The following is a 21,832-nucleotide window of genomic DNA, read 5'->3' on the forward strand; positions in this document are numbered from 1 at the left end:
GTGAATTCAGAAAAACTCTCTCAAACCCTTTACTTCGTCCTTCTCAGCTGGGAGACAATATAGTGAATAGAGGCAGGCAGGACAGAGACAGTAGGTAGATACAGGCAGGACAGAGACAGTAGGTAGATACAGGCAGGGCAGGGACAGAGACAGTAGGTAGATACAGGCAGGACAGAGACAGTAGGTAGATACAGGCAGGGCAGAGACAGTAGGTAGATAAGGGCAGGACAGAGACAGTAGGTAGATACAGGCAGGGCAGGGACAGAGACAGTAGGTAGATACAGGCAGGACAGAGACAGTAGGTAGATACAGGCAGGACAGGGACAGAGACAGTAGGTAGATACAGGCAGGACAGAGACAGTAGGTAGATACAGGCAGGGCAGAGACAGTAGGTAGATAAGGGCAGGACAGAGACAGTAGGTAGATACAGGCAGGACAGGGACAGAGACAGAGACAGTAGGTAGATACAGGCAGGACAGGGACAGAGACAGTAGGTAGATACAGGCATGACAGGGACAGAGACAGTAGGTAGATACAGGCAGGACAGAGACAGAGACAGTAGATAGATACAGGCAGGACAGGGACAGAGACAGTAGGTAGATACAGGCAGGACAGGGACAGAGACAGTAGGTAGATACAGGCAGGACAGGGACAGAGACAGTAGGTAGATACAGGCAGGACAGAGACAGTAGGTAGATACAGGCAGGACAGGGACAGAGACAGTAGGTAGATACAGGCAGGACAGGGACAGAGACAGTAGGTAGATACAGGCAGGACAGAGACAGTAGGTAGATACAGGCATGACAGGGACAGAGACAGTAGGTAGATACAGGCAGGACAGGGACAGAGACAGTAGGTAGATACAGGCAGGACAGAGACAGTAGGTAGATACAGGCAGGACAGGGACAGAGACAGTAGGTAGATACCTGCAGGACAGGGACAGAGACAGTAGGTAGATACAGGCAGGACAGAGACAGTAGGTAGATACAGGCAGGACAGGGACAGAGACAGTAGGTAGATACAGGCAGGACAGGGACAGAGACAGTAGGTAGATACAGGCAGGACAGAGACAGTAGGTAGATACAGGCAGGACAGGGACAGAGACAGTAGATAGATACAGGCATGACAGGGACAGAGACAGTAGGTAGATACAGGCAGGACAGAGACAGAGACAGTAGATAGATACAGGCAGGACAGGGACAGAGACAGTAGGTAGATACAGGCAGGACAGGGACAGAGACAGTAGGTAGATACAGGCAGGACAGGGACAGAGACAGTAGGTAGATACAGGCAGGACAGAGACAGTAGGTAGATACAGGCAGGACAGGGACAGAGACAGTAGGTAGATACAGGCAGGACAGGGACAGAGACAGTAGGTAGATACAGGCAGGACAGAGACAGTAGGTAGATACAGGCAGGACAGGGACAGAGACAGTAGGTAGATACAGGCAGGACAGGGACAGAGACAGTAGGTAGATACAGGCAGGACAGAGACAGTAGGTAGATACAGGCAGGACAGGGACAGAGACAGTAGGTAGATACAGGCAGGACAGGGACAGAGACAGTAGGTAGATACAGGCAGGACAGAGACAGTAGGTAGATACAGGCAGGACAGAGACAGTAGGTAGATACAGGCAGGACAGGGACAGAGACAGTAGATAGATACAGGCAGGACAGAGACAGTAGGTAGATACAGGCAGGACAGAGACAGTAGGTAGATACAGGCAGGACAGGGGCAGAGACAGTAGGTAGATACAGGCAGGACAGGGACAGAGACAGTAGGTAGATACAGGCAGGACAGAGACAGTAGGTAGATACAGGCATGACAGGGACAGAGACAGTAGGTAGATACAGGCAGGACAGGGACAGAGACAGTAGGTAGATACAGGCAGGACAGAGACAGTAGGTAGATACAGGCAGGACAGGGACAGAGACAGTAGGTAGATACAGGCAGGACAGGGACAGAGACAGTAGGTAGATACAGGCAGGACAGAGACAGTAGGTAGATACAGGCAGGACAGGGACAGAGACAGTAGGTAGATACAGGCAGGACAGGGACAGAGACAGTAGGTAGATACAGGCAGGACAGAGACAGTAGGTAGATACAGGCAGGACAGAGACAGTAGGTAGATACAGGCAGGACAGGGACAGAGACAGTAGATAGATACAGGCAGGACAGAGACAGTAGGTAGATACAGGCAGGACAGGGACAGAGACAGTAGGTAGATACAGGCAGGACAGAGACAGTAGGTAGATACAGGCAGGGCAGAGACAGAGACAGTAAGTAGATGCAGGCAGGACAGGGACAGAGACAGTAGGTAGATACAGGCAGGACAGGGACAGAGACAGTAGATAGATACAGGCAGGACAGAGACAGTAGATAGATACAGGCAGGACAGAGACAGTAGGTAGATACAGGCAGGACAGAGACAGTAGGTAGATACAGGCAGGGCAGGACAGAGACAGTAGGTAGATACAGGCAGGACAGAGACAGTAGGTAGATACAGGCAGGACAGAGACAGTAGGTAGATACAGGCAGGACAGAGACAGTAGGTAGATACAGGCAGGACAGAGACAGTAGGTAGATACAGGCAGGACAGAGACAGTAGGTAGATACAGGCAGGACAGAGACAGTAGGTAGATACTGGCAGGACAGAGACAGTAGGTAGAACAGAGAGAGTAGGTAGATACAGGCAGGACAGGGACAGTAGGTAGATACTGGCAGGACAGAGACAGTATAGGGAGATGTTGAAGGGACAGAGAAAGCAGAACATGTAACTTTTTTGGTGGGGTGTTTAGTGCCTTGTTAAAAGGCACCATAGCAGCCAATGACATCTAGGATTTGATAGCAGCAACTCTCCTGTTGCTTGGCCACTTCCTGACAGATTTTTCCTGTTTGAACCGGGGATTCAAACTGGCAACATTCCAGCAGAACATGTCCTCCCAGTTAACCTATGTAGATACAGGCAGGATTAGGGTTACAGCAGAACTTTTCATCCCTGTTAAAATATGTAGATACAGGCAGGATTAGGGTTACAGCAGAACATGTCATCCCTGTTAAAACCGCTCTAGGGTACGTGGGACAGTAGCGTCCCACCTCTTCAACAGCCAGTGAAACTCAAATTCAAAACAACAGAAATCCCATAATTAAAATTCCTCAAACATACATGTATTTTACACCATTTTAAAGATACACTTGTTGTAAATCCAGCCACAGTGTCCGATTTCAAAAAGGCTTTACGACGAAAGCAAACCAAACAATTATGTAAGGTGAGTGCCTATTCACAGAATAACACAGCCATTTTTCCAGCCAAAGAGAGGATTCACAAAAAGCAGAAATATAGATAAAATGAATCACTAACCTTTGATGATCTTCATCAGATGACACTCATAGGACTTCATGTTACATTGGCGCTTTACGTTCAGAAGTTCCAAAACATCCGGTGATTTTGCAGAGAGCCACATCAATTTACAGGAATACTGATAATAAACATTGCTAAAAGATACAACTGTTATGCATGGAATTTTAGATGCACTTCTCCTTAATGCAACCGCTGTGTCAGATTTCAAAAAGCTTTACGGAAAAAGCTAACCATGCAATAATCTGAGGTCGGCGCTAAGAGCCCAATCAAGACAAAAATATATTCACCTTATTGTGCAGTCAACATAAGTCAGAAATAACATTGTAAACATTCACTTACCTTTGATGATCTTCATCAGAATGCACTCCCAGGAATCCCAGTTCCACAATAAATGTTTGATTTGATCCATAAAGTTAATCATTTATGTCCAAATACCTCCTTTTGTTAGCGCATTTGGTAAACAAATCCAAACTCACGACGCGCGTGCAAGTCCAGCGGAAAGTAAGTTATATTACAGGTCGTAGAAACATGTCAAACTAAGTATAGAATCAATCTTTAGGATGTTTTTAACATAAATCTTCAATAAAGTTCCAACCGGAGAGTTCCTTTGTCTTCAGAAAAGAAAATGGAACGGGAGCTACCGCTCACGTGAACGAGCGTCTCCAGCTCGTGGCTGCTGGCAGACCTCTGACTCATTCCCCTCCCATTCGGCCACACTTCACAGTAGAAGCATCAGACAAGGTTTTAAAGACTGTTGACATCTAGTGGAAGCCTTAGGAAGTGCAACAAGACCCATACCCCACTGTGTATTCGATAGGCGATGAGTTGAAAAACTACAAACCTCAGATTTCCCACTTCCTGGTTGGATTTTTTCTCAGGTTTTTGCCTGCCATATGAGTTCTGTTATACTCACAGACATCATTCAAACAGTTTTAGAAACTTCAGAGTGTTTTCTATCCAAATATACTACTAATAATAATATTAGCAACTGGGACTGAGTAGCAGGCTGTTTACTCTGGGCACGCTTTTCATCCAAACGTGAAAATGTTGTCCCCTATCCATAAGAAGTTAATCAGGTCAACATTCACAAGACAGCGGGGCCAGACGGATTACCAGGGCGTATACTCAGAGCATGCTGGCAAGTGTCTTCACTGACATTTTCAACCTCTCCCTGATCGAGTCTGTAATATCCACATTTCAAGCAGACCACAATAGTCCCTGTGCCCAAGAATGCGAAGGTAAACTGCCTAAATGACTACCGACCCGTAGCACTCACATTGCTAGCCATGAAGTGCTTTGAAAGGCTGTTCATGGCTCACGTCAACACCATCATCCCTGAAACCCTAGACCCACTGCCATTTGCATACCGCCCCAACAGATCCAAGATGACGCAATCTCAATCCCTCCATACTGCCCTTTCCCACCTAGACAAAAGGAACACCTATGTGAGAATGCTGTTCAGCATTCAACATCATATTGCACACAAAGCTCATCACTAAGCTAAGGACCCTGGGGCTAAACCCCTCCATCTGCAACTGGATCCTGGTCTTCCTGAAAGACCGCCCCCTGGTGGTAAGTTTAGGCAACACCAAATCTGCCAGGCTGATCCTCAACACCGGTTCCCCTCAAGGGTGCGTGCTTAGTCCCCTCGCCAAGTCTAGGTCCAAGAGGACCTTCTAAACAGCTTCTACCCCCAAGCCATAAGACTCCTGAACATCTGATCAATTGGCTACGCAGACTATTTGCATTGTCCCCCCCCCCCCCCCCGTCTTTTACACCACTACTACTCTGTTATTATCTATTCATAGTCACTTTAATAACTCTACCTACATTTACATATTACCTCATTAACCTCGACTAACCAGTGCCCCCGCACATTTACTATTTAATTACTTATTCCTTTTATTTCTTATTCGTATTTTTTAAACTGCATTGTTGGTTAGGGGCTTGTAAGTAGGCATTTCACTGTAAGGTGTTTTCGGCACATGTGACAAATACAATTTGATTTGTTAATTAAACTATGTGGATACAGGCAGTGTTAAAGCAGAACTGGTCATCCCTGTTGAACTATGTGGATACAGGCAGTGTTAAAGCAGAACTGGTCATCCCTGTTAAGCTATGTGGATACAGGCAGTGTTAAAGCAGAACTGGTCATCCCTGTTGAACTATGTGGATACAGGCAGTGTTAAAGCAGAACTGGTCATCCCTGTTGAACTATGTGGATACAGGCAGTGTTAAAGCAGAACTGGTCATCCCTGTTGAACTATGTGGATACAGGCAGTGTTAAAGCAGAACTGGTCATCCCTGTTGAACTATGTGGATACAGGCAGTGTTAAAGCAGAACTGGTCATCCCTGTTGAACTATGTGGATACAGGCAGTGTTAAAGCAGAACATGTCATCCCTGTTGAACTATGTGGATACAGGCAGTGTTAAAGCAGAACTGGTCATCCCTGTTGAACTATGTGGATACAGGCAGTGTTAAAGCAGAACATGTCATCCCTGTTGAACTATGTGGATACAGGCAGTGTTAAAGCAGAACTGGTCATCCCTGTTGAACTATGTGGATACAGGCAGTGTTAAAGCAGAACTGGTCATCCCTGTTGAACTATGTGGATACAGGCAGTGTTAAAGCAGAACTGGTCATCCCTGTTGAACTATGTGGATACAGGCAGTGTTAAAGCAGAACTGGTCATCCCTGTTGAACTATGTGGATACAGGCAGTGTTAAAGCAGAACTGGTCATCCCTGTTGAACTATCTGCTGTCCTGAAGTGTTGCATAATCTCTCTGACTGACTGGCATTCCTCTGCATGACTTCCGGTCATATCAGAGCTGTGGACTTGGCAGGCAAGGGGCTGGTAGCGTGAAGGAATTTGTTTCAGTGGATGTTTCATTGATATTCACTAGTGGCTGAAATGCAAGTGAAAAGAGCAGGGAGGCTTGGCACAATGATATCTTTGTATTGGTTAGTTAGCATCATTCTGTTGTGTTGCTCTCCTGGTCTGTCTGTATCTTTTGGGAAAACATACAGTCTTTCTCTAGGAGCACAGCTTTCCCAACAGTCTTTCTCTAGGAGCACGGCTTTCCCAACAGTCTTTCTCTAGGAGCACGGCTTTCCTAACAGTCTTTCTCTAGGAGCACGGCTTTCCCAACAGTCTTTCTCTAGGAGCACGGCTTTCCCAACAGTCTTTCTCTAGGAGCACGGCTTTCCCAACACAGTCTTTCTCTAGGAGCACGGCTTTCCCAACACAGTGTTTCTAGAGAAAGACATGATTCACCATCTAAATAATGATGGAACATGTACAATATGTTCCACCAGAGACTGCATTGTTAGTACTATAGGTATTTATCACTGGTAACCAGCTATCACCAACCAACCATGTCACATGTGTGTGTGTGTCCTACATAGAACTAATGGGAAAGGCACTGTTCTCTTTATCAACAGGCTGTTCAGTTCAACTTCTGACTACCAATACTTGTCACCGACACCACTTGTTGTAAGTGTCTATAGTAATGTGATCCATGTTAAAACACATCTGAAGAGGGATAGTGTTGAAAAGTAGTATTTATATTTCAGTCTTTTTGATATCCTGCGTAGTCTTTTTTTATGTGAGCACTGATGCTTGACTAAATATTCAAATTAGAAAACAAGGGAGAAAGAAAGCTAAGCTTTCTTGTTTAGAATGGGCAGTTTGTGAAACATTTCCTAATTCTTAATGAGGGACTCATGGCACTATGCCAAGCTGGAGGACCAATAAAATGGGCTCTATTAGGTGGGAGAGGGGGCAGAGGGGAGGGGTAAGGGGGCTGACTGGGTGACCAATGGAGAGGGTTTCTATTTGAGCTGTGGAGGGGACAGAGGGGAGGGGGGCTGGCTGTGGGGGACTGGGGGACCCCCTCGCCCTCCCTCTACCTGGGTCTTAGAGAGCTCCAGTAGGGACAGAGGACAGACCACAGTAACTTTCCCACAGAAGTGTAGCTGTTGTTCTTCTGTGGAGGGTTCCCACCTGCACTCCTTCTGGGACCTAGTTGGATAACCCGTTGGACAGTTGGGTTAGATAACCCTTACCCGTTGGACAGTTGGGGGTGAAAAGTTCTAGAGATGTCTGAGAACAACAACAACAACCATGAAGAGAAGGAGAAGGAGAGGGATGGAGAGAATGAGAAAGAGAGGGATGAGGACTGGGATGAGAATGAGGAGAGGGATGATGTTCTTGTTAGGATTCCTCCACCTCCACCTCCAGTGGTCAGAGTTGGCCAGCTGGCCCCGGGGGCCAAGATGAATGGGTTAGGAGATGAGGGAAAACCCAACCTGGATGGGCAGCAGCCTGTAAGCCGTAGTATCTTCCCTTTCTCTCCAGTCTCTCCAGCGGGCGAGAGGATCCGCATTATGCTGGGAGAGGATGATGATGGACCGTCACCACCTCAACTCTTCACTGAGCTGGATGAGCTGCTCTCTGTGGATGGGCAGGAGATGGAGTGGAAGGAGACAGCCAGGTAGGATGTCTAACTCTAACTCTAACCCTAACCTAACTAATAGTCAGGTAGGATGTCTTATAGCCTGTAATCCCTCCATTAGTTTTATTCAATATAACATTTAACTATTCAAAGTAAAGCATAGTATATTGAGATTTTTTTTAAGTTAATACAATTCAGTAATTGGACACCTGGAAAGATGAGTAAAAAACTCCTAAGTTTTGGGTGGTGTTGGGCCTCTGCCAGATACACGCTGGTTCCAACATGCCAGATAATCACTGGTGTCAACATGGTAGATAATCACAGGTGTCAACATGGTAGATAATCACTGGTGTCAACATGGTAGATAATCACTGGTGTCAACATGGTAGATAATCACTGGTGTCAACATGGTAGATACACACAGGTGTCAACATGGTAGATAATCACTGGTGTCAACATGGTAGATAATCACTGGTGTCAACATGGTAGATAATCAATGGTGTCAACATGGTAGATAATCACTGGTGTCAACATGGTAGATAATCACTGGTGTCAACATGGTAGATAATCACTGGTGTCAACATGGTAGATAATCACTGGTGTCAACATGGTAGATAATCACTGGTGTCAACATGGTAGATAATCACTGGTGTCAACATGGTAGATAATCACTGGTGTCAACATGGTAGATAATCACTGGTGTCAACATGGTAGATAAACACTGGTGTCAACATGGTAGATAATCACTGGTGTCAACATGGTAGATAATCACTGGTGTCAACATGGTAGATAATCACTGGTGTCAACATGGTAGATAAACACTGGTGTCAACATGGTAGATAATCACTGGTGTCAACATGGTAGATAATCACTGGTGTCAACATGGTAGATAATCACTGGTGTCAACATGGTAGATAAACACTGGTGTCAACATGGTAGATAATCACTGGTGTCAACATGGTAGATAATCACTGGTGTCAACATGGTAGATAATCACTGGTGTCAACATGGTAGATAATCACTGGTGTCAACATGGTAGATAATCACTGGTGTCAACATGGTAGATAATCACTGGTGTCAACATGGTAGATAATCACTGGTGTCAACATGGTAGATAATCACTGGTGTCAACATGGTAGATAAACACTGGTGTCAACATGGTAGATAATCACTGGTGTCAACATGGTAGATAAACACTGGTGTCAACATGGTAGATAATCACTGGTGTCAACATGGTAGATAATCACTGGTGTCAACATGGTAGATAAACACTGGTGTCAACATGGTAGATAATCACTGGTGTCAACATGGTAGATAATCACTGGTGTCAACATGGTAGATAATCACTGGTGTCAACATGGTAGATAATCACTGGTGTCAACATGGTAGATACACACTGGTGTCAACATGGTAGATAAACCATGGTGCCAACATGCTAAAGAGGACAGGTCTACTAACATACTAAGTACATTTTCCCTCAATGACATTTTAGTAGCAGAAGGGATTTTTTAGCCCGCCCTGTCACTGTTGATTGGATTAATAAGCATTTTATGACTGTATACTGGGTATTGGTAATGATAATGATATTTGTCCTGATGACAGGAATCATAACCAACTCCTAACCAACTGTGCTATTGTTTGTTCTTTCGCATTGTTTGTAACTCATTTTGTACATAATGTTGCTGCTACCGTCTCTTATGACTGAAAACAGCTTCTGGACATCAGAACAGTGATTAACGTAAACTCACTCACTGTTGTACATCGCCTTGTTCCGTACAATTGACCTTATTTTTTCGCCCAAAAAACGTAATACTTCCAGATCAACTGTAATATCAATATCAATGTAAAACACAATTTCTCCCCTTTCCAACAAAATTAATGAGGAGACCCTCATGATGCCCATCTCTGCATAATTCAACAAGGCAATGAGCTCCGTCGGGTCTTTTTAAAAATGGCGGGTGGGGAGCAAAGGCTACGAAGTGATCTTGAAAGGGGGAAATATGTTGGGTGAAGAAAACAGTGTTTTTTCACCCGATTTGTCCAACTAATGAACTTTAAAATGTAAATAAAACGTAAAGAGTTTATGTAATGTCTCATCACATACCTGTTTGAAGGTTTGTGTCAAATTTGAAGAGGGGTTTAGGGTCGCGCTAACGTTAGCCTCACAAGTGAACTGCAGCTGTTCCGGCTTTTGAGTGTCATGATGGCTTGCAGTAATGATGCACAAAAAAAATGCAATTGGCACCCTAGTCATGAAATATTTGTTTAATATTAGCAATAATTCTATTAATTTAGACAAAAATCATGAAGTTTTCTTACAAGTGTATATGGTTAAGCATGATTTTAATCTGCGAGAGAAGGGCTACCCCTGGTGGAAAGAGGCTGTACGGCACAAAATGAGTTGCAAATGAGCGCTGTACGTTACAGAGTGACACGTCACGATGTAACGTACAGCGTCAGAGGGGTCGGTTTTTTCATCTTTTCTCCAATACTGTTAGTCCATTATCATGTCAATCGACGCTGAATCGAAATGTAGTTCACACCGCGGATTTTGATACCAACACAGTCACTACAGTCCCATTCGTTTTCATTGCAGCCCCGTTTGAATGTCGCGGTTACGCACATTTGTACGGAATGGGGTGAGTTTAGGTTACTTACCTCGAACTGGACAAAGATTTTTTCACAAAGAGTCCGAAGCGAAGGACATACTACTTTGTCCAGACAAGGCCCAAATCCCTTTCATCAGTATGAAGAAAAGACGGAGGAAAAGGAGGAGGAGGGCGGGGTGCCTTGTAAGAATTCGCCAATGAGTAGGTAAACCACCACTACACTCTGTATTATTGGCCAACGTGCAATCACTGGAAAACAAACTCGATGATCTACGGTCAAGACTATCCTACCAACGGGACATTAAAAACGGTAATATTTTATGTTTCAGCGAGACTTGGCTGAACAATGACACGGATAACATAGAGCTGGCTGGCTTCGCCGTGTTTCGGCAGTACAGAGTAGCTTTGTCTGGTAAGTCGAGTGACGGGGGTGTGTATTTGTCAATATCTGCTGTTGCGTGATGTCTAATATTAAAGAAGTCTTGAGGTATTGCTCACCTGAGGTAGAGTACCTCATGATAAGCTGTAGACCACACTATCTACCAAGAGTTCTCATCTATATTATTCGTAGCCGTCTATTTACCACCACAAACCGATACTGGCACTAAAACTGCACTCAACGAGCTGTATAATGTCACGTGTGCTTCCTCTCCAGCCTCTTGGTCACCAGGCTAATCGTTATGGTGCACACCTGTCACCATTGTTACATGCACCTGCGCGTCATCACTCACCTGGACTCCATCACTTCCTTGATTACCTGCCCTATATATGTCACTCCCTTTGGTTCCCCAGGCATCATTGTTTCTGTTTCCTGTCTGTGCATTGTTCGTGTTTCTTGTAAAACACTCACTCCCTGAACTTGCTTCCCGACTCTCAGCGCACGTCGTTACATATAAGGCCATAAGCAAACAAGAAAATACTCATCCAGAAGCGGCGCTCCCAGTGGCCGGGGACTTTAATGCAGACAAACTTAAATCCGTTTTACCTCATTTCTACCAGCATGTCAGATGTGCAACCAGAGGAAAGAAAATCCTAGACCACCTTTACTCCACACAGAGACGCGTACAAAGCTCTCCCTCACCCTCCATTTGGCAAATCTGACCATAATTCTATCCTCCTGATTCCTTCTTACAATCAAAAACTAAAGCAGGAAGTACCAGTGACTCGCTCAATACGGAAGTGGTCAAATGACGTGGATGCTACGCTACAGGACTGTTTTGCTAGCACAGACTGGAATGTATTCTGGGATTCATCCAATGGCATTGAGGAGTATGCCATCTCAGTCACCAGCTTCATCAATAAGTGCATCGATGATGTTGTCCCCACAGTGACCATACGTACATTTAAAACCAGAAACCATGGATTACAGGCAACATCCACACCGTGCTAAAGACTAGAACTGCCGCTTTTTAGGACCAGAACACTAATCTGGACGCTTATGTAACCGGCTCTGTACCGGTACCCTTCCGCGTAATGTTCTGGTGAGGTGGAGGTGGAAGAGAAGGCTCGCTGGATACAATTCTGCCGGTTGTCCATTTTAATGACTGCATGGATTGGATACAAATGCAAGGCAAACTTTAATGCTGCCGTCTGGACTCTCATGCACAAGTATATTTACCCTTCCTCATCACGCTTTGAGCAAATTGAGGAGTAAAAGCATGGCTCCCGTTGATGACATCACAACATTAACATAATTTAGAACATAAATACAATAAAATAGTTCACCCTTCAAAGTACTGCAATACATCTCAAAATAACCTTAAAATAATACATGAAAATAAATATGAGGGATTTTTGATGAAATACATAAAGTATATTTTACATCTTTTACATTCACCCCTCCTGAATTTCACCAAAATCCTAAAGGCAGTGAGCAAAGCATATTTCCCAGAGTTCAATTGAACATTTCTGTTCCTCCATTCCCCATGGGATGGTACGCAGTTGTGTGTGACTTGGCGACACCAGAGAGCTTGAGAAGTTCTTCGATTAGCTCGCTCTCAAAATTGTCCCCTTGATCTGTGTGGATTCGCTCAGCAAATCCATAAAACCAAAATACGTTGTCCAATATCTTTCTGGCAACTTACTTAACTGTTTAATTTGTGCATGGAAAGGTGTGAGCTAATTTGGTGAAGTGATCTGTCACAACCAATACAGTGGTTCTTCCTTTAACTTCTTTGGGATAGGGGGCAGTATTTTGACGTCCGGATGAAAAGTGTGCACAAAGTAAACTGCCTGCTACTCAGGCCAAGAAGCTAGGATATGCATATAATTGGTAGATTTGGATAGAAAACACTCTAACGTTTCTAAAATTGTTAAAATAATGTCTGTGAGTATAACAGAACTGAAATGGCAGGCGAAACCCGGAGGACAAACCATCCCCCCCAAAAAATAATCATCCTACCACTGATTTCAATAGCTGGCACTTTTATAATAGGGCGAAATCGTGCCCGATTGCAGTTCCTAGGGCTTCCACTAGATATCAACAGTCTTTAGAAAGAGTTTCAGGCTGGTTTTTGGAAAAAATTGCCAGAAATTGTAGTTTTTCTAGGTGGCTCCCATTTTGGCTGTAGTGTTTCCAAGCGTGTGAATGAGAACGCGTTCTTTGGTATTTTTCTCCGGTAAAGACAATAACGATTCTCCATCTTAAATGTTATCATTTATTTGCGTATTAGGGTACCTTTTGTTTGATTATAAAAGTTGATTGACTTGTTTGTTGTTTGAATAAGTTTATTGGTAACATTTGGGATTCATTTTATATGCATTTTGAAGGAGGGGAACCAAGTGGATTATTGACTGAAGTGCGTTTGGAAAATATGGCGCTGTACAATGTAACCAGTCGGGAGTAGGCTACTGAACTAAGAGCAAAATAATCCTAACATTTCCACACCCTAATTGTAGGCTAACCAATACCCAAACAGAGATTCAGTGAAAATAAAAATCTCATTGATTTATGCTTGTCTTAGAGCGGCACAAAACGGTGCTGAAATAGTTGACCACATGTCATTCAGTGATATTTATTCCCATAGTAATTCGTTATGGATCCATAATGAAATAAACATCTGCATTACAATTATAATGCAGGGTTAATAATATACACTGCTCAAAAAAATAAAGGGAACACTAAAATAACACATCCTAGATCTGAATGAATGAAATATTCTTATTAAATACTTTTTTCTTTGCATAGTTGAATGTGCTGACAACAAAATTACACAAAAATTATCAATGGAAATCAAATGTATCAACCCATGGAGGTCTGGATTTGGAGTCACACTCAAAATTAAAGTGGAAAACCACACTACAGGCTGATCCAACTTTGATGTAATGTCCTTAAAACAAGTCAAAATTAGGCTCAGTAGGGTGTGTGGCCTCCACGTGCCTGTATGACCTCCCTACAACGCCTGGGCATGCTCCTGATGAGGTGGCGGATGGTCTCCGGAGGGATCTCCTCCCAGACCTGGACTAAAGCATCCGCCAACTCCTGGACAGTCTGTGGTGCAACGTTGCGTTGGTGGATGGAGCGAGACATGATGTCCCAGATGTGCTCAATTGGATTCAGGTCTGGGGAACGGGCGGGCCAGTCCATAGCATCAATTCCTTCCTCTTGAAGGAACTGCTGACACACTCCAGCCACATGAGGTCTAGCATTGTCTTGCATTAGGAGGAACCCAGGGCCAACCGCACCAGCATATGGTCTCACAAGGGGTCTGAGGATCTCATCTCGGTACCTAATGGCAGTCAGGTTACCTCTGGCGAGCACATGGAGGGCTGTGCGGTCCCCCAAAGAAATGCCACCCCACACCATGAGACCCACCGCCAAACCGGTCATGCTGGAGGATGTTGCAGGCAGCAGAACGTTCTCCACGGCGTCTCCAGACTCTGTCACGTCTGTCACATGTGCTCAGTGTGAACCTGCTTTCATCTGAAGAGCACAGGGCGCCAGTGGCGAATTTGCCAATCTTGGTGTTCTCTGGCAAATGCCAAACGTCCTGCACGGTGTTGGGCTGTAAGCACAACCCCCACCTGTGGACGTCGGGCCCTCATACCACCCTCATTGAGTCTGTTTCTGACCGTTTGAGCAGACACATGCACATTTGTGGCCTGCTGGAGGTCATTTTGCAGGGCTCTGGCAGTGCTCCTCCTGCTCCTCCTTGCACAAAGGCGGAGGTAGCGGTCCTGCTGCTGGGTTGTTGCCCTCCTACGGCCTCCTCCACGTCTCCTGATGTACTGGCCTGTCTCCTGGTAGCGCCTCCATGCTCTGGACACTACGCTGACAGACACAGCAAACCTTCTTGCCACAGCTCGCATTGATGTGCCATCCTGGATGAGCTGCACTACCTGAGCCACTTGTGTGGGTTGTAGACTCCGTCTCATGCTATCACTAGAGTGAAAGCACCGCCAGCATTCAAAAGTGACCAAAACATCAGCCAGGAAGCATAGGAACTGAGAAGTGGTCTGTGGTCACCACCTGCAGAACCACTCCTTTATTGGGGGTGTCTTGCTAATTGCCTATAATTTCCACCTGTTGTCTATTCCATTTGCACAACAGCATGTGAAATGTATTGTCAATCAGTGTTGCTTCCTAAGTGGACAGTTTGATTTCACAGAAGTGTGATTGACTTGGAGTTACATTGTGTTGTTTAAGTGTTCCCTTTATTTGTTTGAGCAGTGTATTTGTAGGGGTTGATGTGTTTTTTGTTGGGGCAAATCTGGTTTTAGAATACTTAATTAAAACAATGCATTTGGTAGACTCGGTAAGATGGACTCACTGACGGTTGAAGATGATGAGCGATCGGCAAAGGCAATCAACATCACTCTAATCACAGTCAGAAAGTTGAATAAACTTGTGTGGACTGGTTGGGAGTAGGCCTAGGCTACTAAGTGACTGCAAGTGAAGAGCAAAATGATCCTTACATTTCCAATTAAAAATCTGACTGATTTATAAAGACCAGTCCCCATGCTCTGTCATTCAGTGATATTTATTCCCTATTGATAGTTGAAATAAACATCTGCATTTTGAGTATTTTTATAATTTTTTTATTAAGGAAGGCATGTAGGTCTCCTGATTTAAACCCAAAGTTGTTGCAACTGAAATTTAGTTGAATAATCATCTGCATGTTTGCATGGATTGTGACTCCATCTCGTTCCTCTTCAACTCCGCCAATGACTCTCCGCCAGTGACCTGACTCTCGTGCCTCGCCCTCTTCAACTCCGCCAATGACTCTCCGCCAGTGACCTGACTCTCGTTCCTCGCCCTCTTCAACTCCGCCAATGACTCTCCGCCAGTGACCTGACTCTCGTTCCTCGCCCTCTTCAACTCCGCCAATGACTCTCCGCCAGTGACGTGACTCTCGTTCCTCGCCCTCTTCAACTCCGCCAATGACTCTCCGCCAGTGACCTGACTCTCGTTCCTCGCCCTCTTCAACTCCGCCAATGACTCTCCGCCAGTGACGTGACTCTCGTTCCTCGCCCTCTTCAACTCCGCCAATGACTCTCCGCCAGTGACGTGACTCTCGTTCCTCGCCCTCTTCAACTCCGCCAATGACTCTCCGCCAGGGGCCTTGACTCTCGTTCCTCGCCCTCTTCAACTCCGCCAATGACTCTCCGCCAGTGACGTGACTCTCGTTCCTCGCCCTCTTCAACTCCGCCAATGACTCTCCGCCAGGGGCCTTGACTCTCGTTCCTCGCCCTCTTCAACTCCGCCAATGACTCTCCGCCAGTGACGTGACTCTCGTTCCTCGCCCTCTTCAACTCCGCCAATGACTCTCCGCCAGGGGCCTTGACTCTCGTTCCTCGCCCTCTTCAACTCCGCCAATGACTCTCCGCCAGTGACGTGACTCTCGTTCCTCGCCCTCTTCAACTCCGCCAATGACTCTCCGCCAGTGACGTGACTCTCGTTCCTCGCCCTCTTCAACTCCGCCAATGACTCTCCGCCAGGGGCCTTGGCTCTCGTTCCTCGCCCTCTTCAACTCCGCCAATGACTCTCCGCCAGTGACCTGACTCTCGTTCCTCGCCCTCTTCAACTCCGCCAATGACTCTCCGCCAGTGACCTGACTCTCGTTCCTCGCCCTCTTCAACTCCGCCAATGACTCTCCGCCAGTGACCTGACTCTCGTTCCTCGCCCTCTTCAACTCCGCCAATGACTCTCCGCCAGTGACCTGACTCTCGTTCCTCGCCCTCTTCAACTCCGCCAATGACTCTCCGCCAATAATTACATTTAGAGAATTGGAGGATTCTAAATTAATATCTAAGGGGCGTTTTTTGTTAGGATCTGTTCTTTAGGGCAAATCTGATCTGTGGGAATACCTAAGGGGATTTTATATAATTATAATGCAGGGTTAATTATAATAATAATAATAATAATAATAATAAACGATAGTATGGAGATTATTTTGCTTCAAATAACGGAAAGTGAGCGATTGAAATCTGAATAAAGGGAAAAGGGCCATTCTTGAATATAGGGTGAGACATTCTTAGTAATTTGTAAATAAAGCCAGTTTGTTATTTAGAATGATTTATTTCTGTTTTTAGAGGGGAGAAACCAAAAGCCCACCTTGCCTATTTTTTGGAAAATCGTCAGTCCACATGTCCATTTAAATTCCCCCATTTGTATTTACCCAAGGTGGCAGGTAGCCTAGTGGTTAGAGCGTTAGGACAGTAACCGAAAGGTTGCTAGATAAAATCACTGAGCTGACAAGGTGAAAATATGTCGTTCTGCCCCTGAAAAAGGCAATTAACCCACTGTTCCTAGACAGTCATTGTAAATAATAATTTGTTCTTAACTGACTTGCCTGTAAGAGTGTTGATGCTTTCGAGGCGAGCTCGAGCAGACGGCTCAGGAGACTTAGCCAGGATGCATCTCCGTCAGCACTTGACATACTCCTTCACATCATGCTCCATCTTGGGCCAGAAGAAATGTTGCCTTGCCAAATTAAGAGTTCTAGCTTGACCTTGGTGGCCAGCAAGATCATGCACATCACTCAATGCTTTATCCGTCATACTTTTGGGCAGCACATACTGATGTGTCTTTTGTTTCTTCAAAGGGTCATTTGTCACCGTGTAAAGCACTCCATCTTGGACCCTGAGCTTTTCCCACTGCTTGATGAGTGCAAGGCTTTTTGAATTAAATCCATCCCTCTCTCATCTTGAAGGCCATCTTTTGTGGTTGACAAACAGGATAGCCCTTGAAATTGTAGGATTAAGTTCTTGGCTCCGCTGAAGCTTCTCGAAAGACATCGCAGGAAGGGAGTCTTGGCCTGGAGATATGAGTTGTTGCACAGACTGCACTAACTGAACTGCTCGAGCTTCGGTCGCTACATCCCACTGATCATAGACTTCACAGATCGCTTTCACTACTGCAGAGACACAGGTTAAAGGACAGCTGTCGGACTGATTTCCAGAGATTTTCCCAGCTTGTTTTTTCACTATGTGACTGGACCTTCAAGCGAAACACATCTTCAATCCCATCTTCTCCTATAGCATCGGCTTCAGCAAGCAGACTGCCATTGTTCTCACTGACCAACCTGTGACTAACTAACTTGGAAAATGGGTCCCTACTGAGGGCGTCAGCCATAGTGTTCTTTGTCCCTGTGATATGCTTAAGATCGAATGAGTAGGGAGTCAATGTAGCTACCCAGCGCTGTCTACATGGAGTCAATGTAGCTACCCAGCGTTGTTCACAGGGAGTCAATGTAGCTACCCAGCGCTGTCTACATGGAGTCAATGTAGCTACCCAGCGTTGTTCACAGGGAGTCAATGTAGCTACCCAGCGTTGTTCACAGGGAGTCAATGTAGCTACCCAGCGTTGTTCACAGGGAGTCAATTTAGCTACCCAGCGTTGGTCACAGGGAGTCAATGTAGCTACCCAGCGTTGTTCACAGGGAGTCAATGTAGCTACCCAGCGTTGTTCACAGGGAGTCAATGTAGCTACCCAGCGCTGTCTACATGGAGTCAATGTAGCTACCCAGCGTTGTTCACATGGAGTCAATGTAGCTACCCAGCGTTGTTCACAGGGAGTCAATGTAGCTACCCAGCGTTGGTCACAGGGAGTCAATGTAGCTACCCAGCGTTGTTCACAGGGAGTCAATGTAGCTACCCAGCGTTGTTCACAGGGAGTCAATGTAGCTACCCAGCGCTGTCTACATGGAGTCAATGTAGCTACCCAGCGTTGTTCACATGGAGTCAATGTAGCTACCCAGCGTTGTTCACAGGGAGTCAATGTAGCTACCCAGCGTTGTTCACATGGAGTCAATGTAGCTACCCAGCGTTGTTCACATGGAGTCAATGTAGCTACCCAGCATTGTTCACATGGAGTCAATGTAGCTACCCAGCGTTGTTCACAGGGAGTCAATGTAGCTACCCAGCGTTGTTCACAGGGAGTCAATGTAGCTACCCAGCGTTGTTCACAGGGAGTCAATGTAGCTACCCAGCGTTGTTCACAGGGAGTCAATGTAGCTACCCAGCGTTGTTCACAGGGAGTCAATGTAGCTACCCAGCGTTGTTCACATGGAGTCAATGTAGCTACCCAGCGTTGCTCACAGGGAGTCAATGTAGCTACCCAGCGTTGTTCACAGGGAGTCAATGTAGCTCCCCAGCGTTGCTCACAGGGAGTCAATGTAGCTACCCAGCGTTGTTCACAGGGAGTCAATGTAGCTACCCAGCGTTGCTCACAGGGAGTCAATGTAGCTACCCAGCGTTGTTCACAGGGAGTCAATGTAGCTACCAAGCATTGTTCACAGGGAGTCAATGTAGCTACCCAGCGTTGTTCACAGGGAGTCAATGTAGCTACCCAGCGTTGTTCACAAGGAGTCAATGTAGCTACCCAGCGTTGTTCACAGGGAGTCAATGTAGCTACCCAGCGTTGGTCACAGGGAGTCAATGTAGCTACCCAGCGTTGTTCACAGGGAGTCAATGTAGCTACCCAGCGTTGCTCACAGGGAGTCAATGTAGCTACCCAGCGTTGTCTACATGGAGTCAATGTAGCTACCCAGCGTTGTTCACAAGGAGTCAATGTAGCTACCCAGCGTTGTCTACATGGAGTCAATGTAGCTACCCAGCGTTGTTCAAATCAAATCAAATCAAATCAAATTTATTAGTCACATACACATGGTTAGCAGATGTTAATGCGAGTGTAGCGAAATGCTTGTGCTTCTAGTTCCGACAATGCAGTAATAACCAACAAGTAATCTAACCTAACAATTCCACAACTACTACCTTACACACACACACAAGTGTAAAGGGATAAAGAATATGTACATAAAGATATATGAATGAGTGGTGGTACAGAACGGCATGGCAGATGCAGTAGATGGTATAGAGTACGGTATATACATATGAGATGAGTACTGTAGGGTATGTAAACATAAAGTGGCATAGTTTAAAGTGGCTAGTGGTACATGTATTACATAAAGATGGCAAGATGCAGTAGATGATATAGAGTACAGTATATACATATGAGATGGGTAATGTAGGGTATGTAAACATTATATTAAGTGGCATTGTTTAAAGTGGCTAGTGGTACATTTTTACATAATTTCCATCAATTCCCATTTTTAAAGTGGCTGGAGTTGAGTCAGTATGTTGGCAGCGGCCGCTAAATGTTAGTGGTGGCTGTTTAACAGTCTGATGGCCTTGAGATAGAAGCTGTTTTTCAGTCTCTCGGTCCCTGCTTTGATGCACCTGTACTGACCTCGCCTTCTGGATGATAGCGGGGTGAACAGGCAGTGGCTTGGGTGGTTGTTGTCCTTGATGATCTTTATGGCCTTCCTGTGACATCGGGTGGTGTAGGTGTCCTGGAGGGCAGGTAGTTTGCCCCCGGTGATGCGTTCTGCAGACCTCACTACCCTCTGGAGAGCCTTACGGTTGTGGGCGGAGCAGTTGCCGTACCAGGCGGTGATACAGCCCGACAGGATGCTCTCGATTGTGCATCTGTAGAAGTTTGTGAGTGCTTTTGGTGACAAGCCGAATTTCTTCAGCCTCCTGAGGTTGAAGAGGCGCTGCTGCGCCTTCTTCACAACGCTGTCTGTGTGGGTGGACCAATTCAGTTTGTCCGTGATGTGTACACCGAGGAACTTAAAACTTTCCACCTTCTCCACTACTGACCCGTCGATGTGGATAGGGGGGTGCTCCCTCTGCTGTTTCCTGAAGTCCACAATCATCTCCTTTGTTTTGTTGACGTTGAGTGTGAGGTTATTTTCCTGACACCACACTCCGAGGGCCCTCACCTCCTCCCTGTAGGCCGTCTCGTCGTTGTTGGTAATCAAGCCTACCACTGTAGTGTCATCCGCAAACTTGATGATTGAGTTGGAGGCGTGCATGGCCACGCAGTCGTGGGTGAACAGGGAGTACAGGAGAGGGCTCAGAACGCACCCTTGTGGGGCCCCAGTGTTGAGGATCAGCGGGGTGGAGATGTTGTTACCTACCCTCACCACCTGGGGGCGGCCCGTCAGGAAGTCCAGGACCCAGTTGCACAGGGCGGGGTCGAGACCCAGGGTCTCGAGCTTGATGACGAGTTTGGAGGGTACTATGGTGTTGAATGCTGAGCTGTAATCGATGAACAGCATTCTCACATGGGTATTCCTCTTGTCCAGATGGGTTAGGGCAGTGTGGTTGCGATTGCGTCGTCTGTGGACCTATTGGGTCGGTAGCTACCCAGCGTTGTTCACAGGGAGTCAATGTAGCTACCCAGCGTTGTTCACAAGGAGTCAATGTAGCTACCCAGCGTTGTTCACATGGAGTCAATGTAGCTACCCAGCGTTGTTCACAGGGAGTCAATGTAGCTACCCAGCGTTGGTCACAGGGAGTCAATGTAGCTACCCAGCGTTGTTCACATGGAGTCAATGTAGCTACCCAGCGTTGTTCACAGGGAGTCAATGTAGCTACCCAGCGTTGTTCACAGGGAGTCAATGTAGCTACCCAGCGTTGTTCACAGGGAGTCAATGTAGCTACCCAGCGTTGCTCGCAGGCGTCGGGTTTTGGTTTAGTCATTATATACGTGAGGAGATTATTATCAGTCCAAAGTGTAAATGTCCCTTGAGGCTAAACTTTTCACACACAGTACATTTCAAGGCCAAAAACTTGAGTCTGTGGGCAGGAAGAGTGGCATGGCAGAACAGTTTGGAATGAAATGTTGATAGTAGAAAATAATTCCTAGGAAGGATTTGACCCTTCGTACTGAGGGCATCCACAGATCTTTCTTTCTCCATTAGATCCGTCATCTTGGATTTCACATCCACCTTTGTTGGATCCACAGCCACCCCATCATCATTAATGACATGACCCAAAAATCTCATGACTTCTGCGGGAATATGCATTTCTTTGGGCTCAGATTCAGGTTGTGCTGTCTTAGTCTCTGGAACACCAGCTTTAATCTATCCAACACTAGGAGGTTGTCTAAGTAACACAG

General features: G+C 45.9%; 1 protein-coding gene across 3 annotated transcripts in view; it reads left to right on the top strand.

Moving 5' to 3' along the window:
* The window catches only part of slc4a4a (solute carrier family 4 member 4a), a 229,552-nt gene that overhangs the window by 82,041 nt on the left and 125,679 nt on the right, over positions 1-21,832 (top strand). For 2 of the 3 annotated variants that reach the window (XM_055918665.1, XM_055918664.1), the window contains one exon: positions 7,723-7,858. In XM_055918665.1, coding sequence (XP_055774640.1) covers positions 7,723-7,858 — 136 coding nt within the window. Of the gene's footprint in view, positions 1-7,226; positions 7,859-21,832 lie in introns of those variants that run through there. The other variant, XM_055918666.1, reaches the window with a different exon arrangement.

This window comes from Salvelinus fontinalis, chromosome 4 (assembly GCF_029448725.1).
Source record: "Salvelinus fontinalis isolate EN_2023a chromosome 4, ASM2944872v1, whole genome shotgun sequence".
NCBI lineage: Eukaryota > Metazoa > Chordata > Actinopteri > Salmoniformes > Salmonidae > Salvelinus > Salvelinus fontinalis.